Source organism: Alligator sinensis, unplaced genomic scaffold (assembly GCF_000455745.1).
Source record: "Alligator sinensis unplaced genomic scaffold, ASM45574v1 scaffold794_1, whole genome shotgun sequence".
Lineage (NCBI taxonomy): Eukaryota > Metazoa > Chordata > Crocodylia > Alligatoridae > Alligator > Alligator sinensis.
Genome location: NW_005842125.1, coordinates 1666347 through 1676496, shown reverse-complemented (window position 1 = coordinate 1676496; position 10150 = coordinate 1666347). Strand labels below are relative to the sequence as shown.

Here is a 10150-nt window from a genome sequence, read left to right as displayed (position 1 = left end):
GGGGGGGGGGGGGGGGTGGGGAAGACAAGGACTTATTTGTTCTGTTTCCCCCTGTTATGTGGCAGTGTTTTTTCCCTACTTATTAAAGATGGGGCCGGGGGGCGGCGGTTAGGTCTATATTTAGTTGTCCTTTAATTGGGTCTCTCACCTCATGGGGAGTTTGCACCCTCATGGCCTTGACCAATTTGGGGTCCCGTCCCATCACAGCTACAAATATCAATCAGTGCTTTAGGACATTACTTAAGTCCTAAGGTCCATAACTTCGCTTTACTTTATGATGGTGAGTGGCCCCATTGAAGTCAGTGGCAAAAATAAAGCATACGTTCAAGTCTTGCAGGACGAGGGAATCATTCACCTAACAAGTCTAGGATTTACTGGCATTTAGTTAATTTTAAATCAAGTCAATCAACCCAAAGGGAGGAGGTGCTGAGTGACATACCTGTTAGATTCAGTTTAGGAATAGGCAGTGGTTCTGTTGGAATTGGATGATAAGAGAACAGAGTAAACATTCCTCGTCCTACAGGTAGTGCCATTGTCCGCTGACACAGCTGTAATAACCTATTTGGGGGAAATTAAAAAAAAACAAAAAACTCAAAGAACAGCACTGAGAACATATGAAACACACAGGTCACAAAGCTTACCGCTACATTAGAGGAGTACATCAGGGTCTTGGTGAACAACTGCTCAACAGAGCACCCTTGGGGAAAACTAGGAGTAATGGCCACAAACTCCCAGAAGACCATTTCAGACTCAACATTAGGAAAAACTTCTTCACGGTCAGCGTGTCCAGACAGTGGAATAAGCTCCTTCCAGAGATGATGCAGTTGCCTACCCTGGAAATCTTCAATAGGAGACTGGACAGTCACCTTGCTAGGATCACTTGACCCCAGTTGTCTTTCCTGCTAGTGTAGGGGGCCGGACACGATGATCTTCCGAGGTCCCTTCCAGCCATACAATCTATGAATCTATCTATGTAAGTGGTAAGTAGGTGACACTCATTCCTCAAAAGTATGAAAAGTTAGGTTATTGCCTGTGTGCCAGACCAACCTTATAAACTGAAAATTAGTAAGAATAAAGGGGTAAAACATTACTCTAAAGCCATGGATAGATATGTATTTGAAGTACTTCAAATGCAGCAACATGCAGACATGTGCTTCTCTCCACATCTCCCTCCCTCCCCACCAACACGAAAGTGCTTCAAAATGGGGGGTTGGAAATGAGGAATCCCTGCAGGCCTCTCAGTCTCTTGTGATTCCTTGGGACAGCAGAGCACACAGGAGGGTGTTCATTTGCTGTCTGCCTACACCCACTCCCTGCCCCGCACGAGTGGAGCTGGGGATGGAGGAAGCAAAGCACTATGGGATGCTAAAAAGACCACTGGCCTGCACAGATGTTTCAGGAAGTGCTTCCAAAGGAGATGCTTCAAAAAAACATTCTTTTTTTTCCAAACTATTTTTGAAGCATTTCACATCTCTACTCATACTTCCTGGAGCGCTAAAAACCATTTGTAACCCTTCGAAGAGCACATCTGTCCAGGCCCTACAGTTATAGACAGAGGTAACTATTAACGACTTTAAAAGGGGAGGGGCTGTTGCCCCTCAGAAGAATGAAACGGCTGTTTTGATTTAACTGTTTCTTCCACATGCTTCTATAGCAGTACTTTTCAAACTTCCTGAAGTCATGGAACCCTTTCATATCACTACTTTTGCTGCAGAATCCCTGTCCTAAAAAGTGATGTGGAGCCAAGTGACCCAACCCCACAATGGTGGCACACTGCCTCCCAGTCCTCTCCGCCATTACCCCCAGTCTCCCTGATGACCCTAGTTTGGAACCCCAGGGCTTCACGGAACAGTTTGAAAACCACTATTCTACAGCAACACACGTGAGATAAATAACTGTAACTTTAAAACAGGAATGAAATACAGTTCCAGTTACAATGGTTTGTAACGTGTGTAACATGCAGCTGTAACAGTTGCAATGTATTTAAACAACACTATTTTTATACCAATATAAATGTTACTTCTGTCTACAAAAATGGCTTAGTGGTGCTAAACACCAGTTCATCAAAAGTTTGTTTTGTCCCTTCCCCCCCCCCAGGTTTAATCTAATCTAATCCTTTAGCAGAGATCATGTTGAAGCAAATGTATTTAACTAGAACACAACTTTACAAATAAGAAATCTAAGCTCTTTACAGTTCAGCAGCCATATGAGAATGTAAAGATGATAGATAAGATCTATAAAAGAGAAGGTAAAATAGAGAAGGCTGTCATCTACAATCCTGTTATGACTACTGGAAACTCCTAGTAATGACCCATGAACCGTACAAATGTACTTCAAGGAGACAAATGTACTTGCTTAGGAGACTCTCAGGGCTCATCAAATTACTCAGCTCATTATGTCAGATGATATTTCTTTGTACTCTTAGCATCTCATTTTTATAGAATGTTTTGCAAGGTGATGATGCTATAAAGAAATTGATTACTCACTAGAAATAAGGATTACCTAAGAGATAAATGTCAGATACATAAAAATTAGTGTCAGCAGTCTGCTGAAAGCCTGACAAGTCTATTGCAATCCTATGGTGTGGTTTAGGATGCGAGAGGAATGATTCTGCACCATGCTGCCCTCAATTCTCGGGGGCTTACAAAAGCTGCTCTGCAGGCACAGGTCTCCAGTTTTATGGGGAGCGAGCTGGGGGAATGGAGCTGAGATGCTGAGCTTGCTCCTATCTGAAGGAGCTACTTCTGTTGCTGGCAATGTTAAGACTGTTGCTTAACAGTCTTAACTCTTTTGCTAATCTTTTGAGGCTTTCTGGCTGGTACAATACAGTACAGGAGAAACAATGCACCTCACATTACATAGCCACAAAAAAGAAAATAGTTGTTCTGGTCCCAGGGCAACTCTCTCCTTAACTGTACCTGGCATTTTCCCCTGGAGGGTGAGGAGGCAGCTATTTACCCTGCTAGTCATGCTCAGATTATGAATGAGAAAGGTTAAACTATGAATCATTTAATCAATGAAACCAGTGATAACCAGTTAGTTTACTGGTTATCATTTAGCATGGGACAGGGCGCAGTCTAGCAGAGAAGGTGGGGAAGGGAAGCCAGGCAGTTCCCCAGAAGGAACCAGAAGGCAAGAGGGAGGTGGGACTAGTACCCCTCTTCACCTACGAGGTTAAAGAGGAAAAACAGCCGGCAGCCTACTGGCTTGTCAATTAAGTAGTTAGGTGCTCAGTCACAGATGCTCCCTCCCTTCCACCCAGCCCGTGACTTCAGGGCTTCAGGTGAGCGGTGTTGTCTAGTGGGGCTTGCAACTTGCCACTGTCTCCTCACCCTTCCTCCCTGTCCCCCCATATCAAAGGGCTAGGGGAGTGTTTGAGCTGCTGTGTTATTAATTATATCGGTTAAAGGTTAACTAGAGTTTAAACAGATAGTTTTTAAATGAGATTTACATCCCTAGCTCAGATGTGCCCCAGAAGCTCCTAGCACCCAAGGTGCCCTCGTGCTCACCTCCCTTCATGCACACAAAACCCCCACCCTGCAGATGGTGCCCCTACCTCCTGCTCCCAGCTGCCATGGCACTCTAGGATGGGAAGGAAGGTGGTTTGCCTGGCTCCAACAAAACCATGGAGCACGGTGAAATGGGGTAAACCCTGGTTAACAGGATCAGGCCCACTGTCCCTTACCTTCTGCACCCAAGCAGCTGTGGCCTTCTAGGATGGGAGACTCCAGTGGGCAGAACTGAACCAAGCACTCACTCTGATCAATGTGATCCAAAAACCAGGGAAAAGTGCACTGAGTATCAAACCATTACAAATTACTGCCATGAATAACACTTTCATCATATTTCACCCTTATTGCATAGTCTTGGGTTTGACGGAGAGAAATGAAGTCATTCAATGGAAAGAAGGCAAATAGTGGGTCTATATGCAGAAAACCAGTGTGCTACCTGTTCAATGCTGCTGGCCAGTCTTCTGTAGATGTAGCGTCATCTGTTGATTTAGGCCCTTATTACACATTTGACTTTAAGCTGCTCATATGTTGATCCGTGTTAGTGCTAGCTCAAGTTTGGAGCAGTCACACCTTAAGGCTAAAAACCTTCTCTGACTGTCCCTGATCTGCACACCCACGACTTGCCACTAGAGGACTGGTGAGCAGGGACCAGACTAGGATCTACAGCTGAGAGTTGCCACTACAGGGCTGGTGAGCCATGAAAGACTTCTATCCCTGCTCTAGGTGCAGGGGGGTGAGAAATGAGTTGGGGGAAGGGAGAACATGAAGCTGAGAATTAATGGGATGGAGGTGAATAATGAAAGATGGAAAGGAAATGGGAGTGGGGGAAGGGTGGTGAAATAAAAGAAGTCAGCCACTGAAGGATAAAATAAAAAGCAAAGAGAATTTTAAAAGAAATAAAGAGGAAGTAAATTAAAGGACGTGTCATGTTTTAATAAATTGGGATTGGGGTGCAAGGGGTGCTGGTCATGCTTCCCACGATGGCTGGGAGGTGGGAGCAGCGAGGGAAAGTACTTTTGGGGGAGCTACTGCCCCTGCCCTAGAAGGGAAGCCCTAGCCCACCCAGCTTCCTACCTCATTCCCTGCAAATCCTCTAGCACCCACTCCTAAACTTGTCCATGCCCTGCAACCTGGCTTGCTGGCATGTGTTCTACAGGTTATTTGCATAGGGTTGCACTCCTGGAGGTGGGAAGGTCACACCCCCAGGGGCTGGAGGGGGAGGTGGCTTAATGCCAGAACTGCCCCCTGGGCAGTAGAGTTCAGGGGGTGGAAAGTCTGTCCACACAGAACAGGAGGGTGGGGGAGAGGGCACTACATCCTGGGATACTGGAGGACTGCAATTTGGGTGGCTCATCAGTAGGGAGTAGCCACACACTAATGGAACAAGAGCTGGGTAACATGGATCAGAGATAAACCTGCCCTAAAGTAGAATAACTAAGTTGCCTAAAGTGTGCGTAAAACTATCTGAAAGCATTAATGTGTGGACAACCCACGGGTTAAGAGCTCCAGGAGCTGCTTAAAATTAATGTGCAACAAGACCCTCAGAGAGAGGCAAAACCCCTTCCATGGAAACCATTAAGCAGGATACTCCATGAATCAAAATTAGATTTGTGGTCTTTATGCTGGAAACACTCAATTAGGAGAGAATGTGGCATGGTCTCTCTTACTTATTTCACATTTCAGACAGTTTATTTGCTCCTAAGATATTAACCGATAAACCAGCTCCATGGTTTTGTAAAGATGCATCACAATATACTGAGTCTACGTGCACTACACAGAAGATCTCACATTTGTCTGACAAACAGGTTGCATCTAACATCAGAATGTGAGTTATGATGTTTTTGAACAGCTGGGTCAGTCTAGAATTGGATCCCATGCATCTTTGCTTCTTTTGAACCAGACAGGATGCTACAAAATACTTTCAGACCATAACAGCCCAAGTTCAACATGTTCTTTTGAGGCCAGTCCAATCCAACAATCTTGCCTATATTTTGTTCCAGCAGTTCAGACGGATACTTCAGTTTTTATTCATGCTAAAGCTCAGACTCCTTGATTTTGAAACAAAAACCTCTTATGTGAATAATATGAACACAGGATCTCTCTTAATACTGGTGACCAGTGAAACATACAGGGATATGTGGTTATCCGTCATTTAAATTTAAAATTCACCAACAGTATTTGCATGACATGTATAACTGTAGTCCCAGTCACACACCCTTAACCCTTACTACTTCTCAGAACAGCTAAAATTTTACAGTAAAGGAAGTGGAAATCTGCAACCTGTCCCAGAATGCTCTCTTGTGTTTTCTCTCTGTTTTAATTCTCTGAGGAGAGATAACCAACTAAAAGACTACTTCTATTAATCTACAATTCTTCTTCCCCCCTTCCCCAAGAGAATCACGTACTTCAGAACAAACAAACAAAATAGAGAATGATATTTCCTAGCCACCTCTTTGGTATTACACAAATACTATCTGGAGATGTTTATAATGTGGAGAGTTACAGTAATCCCCATCTAAGTGAGCCACTGGTAAATAACCACTAGAAACAATTTACCTGTTTTCTTTTTCTTCTATATATTCATGATCACTGACTTCTGGCATCTGTACTACATTGACACGTACAGGATGGGCACTTTGAAGGAGTCTGCGTACTTCCTGTACTCTCAAATCCTCACTCCATATTAGTGACATCACTTCCTGGTTCATATCATTCATACCATCATCCTCCTCTTCTGCCTCAGCTCCTGAAGGCACATCAGATGAGAGCACTTGGGAAACAGACTAAAAGGGAACAGAAAAAAGAGGGAAATTATTTCTAAGAAAGTGAACCTAGACCACTGAATTTTATTAAACCAACAAAATGACAGTAGCGTGACCCGAGGTGCGGAGCTGTCACCTAAAGTGAGGATTCTCTGGGAGTAAGGGACTGAGATCTCTGGAGCTTCAGAACTTGGAACTGATCATATTCACACACACCAGTAGGATAAATGTGATCACACAGATTGGAAAATATTGTTTCTTAGGTTCCAACAATGAAGCAAATGGACTTTGACAACTTTAACTCCTGTTGCAAAAGTAGAAAAGGCAAGAAAATGCAAATAGGTGACTGCTGAGGTACTGTAACCTTCTTAATGATATTCCATTGTAGATGGAACAGAACCTTTGGAGAATCAAGAATGCTCCCTCTATGTTCCTACACAAGTATCAAACATATACAAGGACAATAAGGAAGTGCATGTATTTCTCCCACATGTTTTTCATTTTCTAAGTTCAGTAGTGGAAAATGGAAACAGGGAAAAGACTTTTTTTTAAAGAGAGCCTAAAGTTAGTCTTCTAAAAGCATACTTAGACTCCTCAACAGGTGGCCTGACTTTCAGAAGCACCCAGCACCTACCAAGCCCAATTCAGTAACACTTAACCACATATTTGAGTGCACCCTTTATTCAAGCACGTGCGTCACTGCTAACCTGAACAGGGATGTACTCCTGCAGCAGTCTTAAGTGAGAGCTGAACATGCTCAGCACTTCTGAAAAATCAGGTTATTTATTTAGAAATTTAACTTTCAGTACTGATTTTAAAAAGTGCAAGCATTTAGGGTAGTTGATTCTATGTATGCACTTTTCACAATGTAATGTGTCACACTGACACTTGGGTGCCTTCCAAGCTCATACGCCAGCACTGTACTACTCAAAAGTAATGAGAATGTGGTAAAACCTTAACATTTCTTACTACACCCCACAACAGAGCCATCAGCATCCCTGGATCTTACAGCTGCACCTCCAGAAATGTAATATATCTCATCCAACGCACCAAATGCCCTGATGGAAGATATGTAGGAGAGACCAGACAACAACTGCGCACCAGAATGAATGCACACCGGAAATCTATCAAAGACAGAAACACTCAATTACCGGTGGGGGCACATTTCTCACAGGAGGGCCACTCTCTCTCCAATCTCTCAGTCCTGATCCTCAAGGGAAACTTACACAACACTTCCCAGAGACGAGCCTACAAGCTCCATTTCATCAACCTCCTGGATACTAGAGATCAGGGACTAAACATAGACATTGGATTTTTGATACATTATAATCTTCCTGGCAACTGACTCCCCAGCCCAGCCCAGCCCAGCCCAGCCCAGCCCCTGGCTTGTTTACTTTTCATTCCATCCAGGAAGAGCACACACCGACTGCTGAAACTTCCTTAGCCCAACGAAGGGTTTTTGAACTCGAAAGCTTGCTTAGTAACTGTTCTCCAACCATTTGGGTTGGTCTAATAAAAGATATCAAATTCACCCAAGGAACCTTGTCTGCCTATGTCCTTAGACCAACACGGCTACAACCTACACCCCTGTAACATTTCTTAGCACATTTATCAAATCCTGATTTGGGTCTAGTGGTCTCTATTATGCCTTTAAGGGCCCACACATCACATCCCAAAAATACAATAGGCTCACTGCAAGGCAATCTCAACTCAAAACAAAATCAAGAACAAGAATTACAGGGTTGTGCTAGGACAAGACACAACTGTGATGGCTGAACTGTGCAACCAAATGTGCCCTGGATGTGCCTGTACTAGATTGGTTCAAGTCTCTTAAATCTGATACTCGCTAAATTAATTCAAGCTAAAAAAAGTCCTACAGAGACTCTTTGCAGGCCAGAAATCACTATCTGTTCCAAATGACCTGAAAGAACAATTTGGATAGTAACTGTAAGATAGGTTAGCATGCTTCCCTTTTCTACTGAATTTGGTTTACTAAAGAAGTAAGAAAAAAAGTTTAATGCTGAAACAAGATATAATTTGGGGACAACACATCAAACAAATTAGCCTCTACTGGGTTATTTTTCCAATACTGAACCCCAGAATTTCACCAAATGAAGATACCACATCATACAGAACACATCAGACATAAGCTCTTCACTGACTACAAACACATGACATTATGAAGCACAAACAAATAAGCAGTTAATGAATGAAAAACAATTTCTTTTCATAAATATGCAATCAAAATTTTCAATACATAACAGCACCACCCATAGAGCTAGCGTCCGTTTTGAAACAGGAAACTCCACCCTGCTCAACTAAAAAATGACAAACAATTTGGTTTTTGTAAACCATTTTATCCTTTTAAGGCAACAATTATAACAATGCCTCAAATAAGACAAGTGATAAAATCAAATCTGATGTCAGTTTAGATCCAGCATGGTTACAAAACATCACCTGAGGTAAAAAGGTCATTGGCTGAAGATAAGATAGATTTTAATGAATGGTGGATAAGATGATTTATGCCTATAGTTTATTTTCTTCTGAATGAAAATAACTGGAATTTAGATTTGCAAACACCGTTACAGGACCTAGTAAATCCAAGTCTTCTTCTTAATACCATTCTAGAAAAACACAATCCTGAGATAATGATCTCTATCAGGATGTGCTGAAAGCACTAGTTCTCCCTTTGTGACTTCTGAGTGGATGCTATCTCTGCACTACCATTGTGTGGCTTTATGATTGCCACACTGCCACGTTCTGAGCCTACCAGTGTTTTGGCTTTGGGCAAAGGCCTCAGTAAAGGATGCACAAATAGCCCACTGATACACAAGGTGTTAATGATTTAAAGGAAGATTTTTTTTTCACAGGTACCTAGGACACAAAACCCCCAAAGAAAAATCTTTTGAGGGAAGGAGATATACTATGATAAGTACACAACAGTAAACTTCAGTGGAACTGCTGCAGAGAACAGGGAAAATACACACCAGAGCTACATTAGTAGTCATGCACATCTCAGTGCATCTGCTTTGGGGACAGAGCACTGAAGCTCCCCTCTCACCTCAAAGTCACAACCTTTCTAGAAAGTAACAGTGGTTACAGAAGCAGCCCAGTTGCTTTGGAGAGAAAACCTCTGGAGATTTTTACCTAAAGCGTAAAATAGATGGACTTTTATTTTCCGTTAATAATTTAAGAGAATCTCTATATTTAATAAACTTGTCCTTCTAACACCAGACAATGTTTTTTGTATTAAAACTTTACACATATGTAAATCTTATGTTGCTTTCACTAATCAGGAGTCAAGATACCATACTTTCTATATGTTTTAATCTATTTTGTAGAGGTGAGCCGATGCAGATTTTTGGGGCCGATACGGATAGCTGATATTTTAGGAGGCATATCGGCTGATACCGATCCTATTTCCAATATAGCTGCCTTCAGTTGCTAAGTCCCGTGTGGTGAAAGGGGAGGGGGGAGGGAAGGGGCACAAGGGGGGCAGATCAACACCCACCACGTGAGGGAGTGGGGAGGGGCTGCCCAGGCAGGGGCGAGGGGGGGAGGGGCAAAAACCACAGCTCATGGGGAGGGGGGAAGGGGACGGCTGCCACGGCTGCTTGCACCCCAGGAGGGCACAGGGGGAAGGGGGTGGGAAAGTGTGCGCTCTTGGGATCTGCAGCCAGGGCTCTTTTTGGCAGGGCCTGGGCTTGGAGTGGGCGCCAGCGGCACTGGGAGGATGCTGCATCCACCCCAAATTTCACCGCCACTCCACTCCCAGCACCACCACCACCAGCCGCCTGGCGCAGCACCCTGCCTCCACCCATGCACCAAGAGCCAGGGCTGTTCTGGGTGGCTGGTGGCAGCAGCTCTGGGAGCAGG

General features: G+C 43.6%; 1 protein-coding gene across 2 annotated transcripts in view; it reads right to left on the bottom strand.

Moving 5' to 3' along the window:
* ANAPC1 (anaphase promoting complex subunit 1) overlaps positions 1–10150 on the bottom strand; it is a 96570-nt gene that overhangs the window by 43172 nt on the left and 43248 nt on the right. For both annotated transcript variants that reach the window (XM_025205706.1, XM_014520540.2), the window contains exons 26-27: positions 6069–6295; positions 440–558 (exon numbers count right to left, since the gene is read on the bottom strand). In XM_025205706.1, the coding sequence (XP_025061491.1) occupies positions 440–558; positions 6069–6295 (346 nt within the window). The remainder of the gene's footprint in view (positions 1–439; positions 559–6068; positions 6296–10150) is intronic.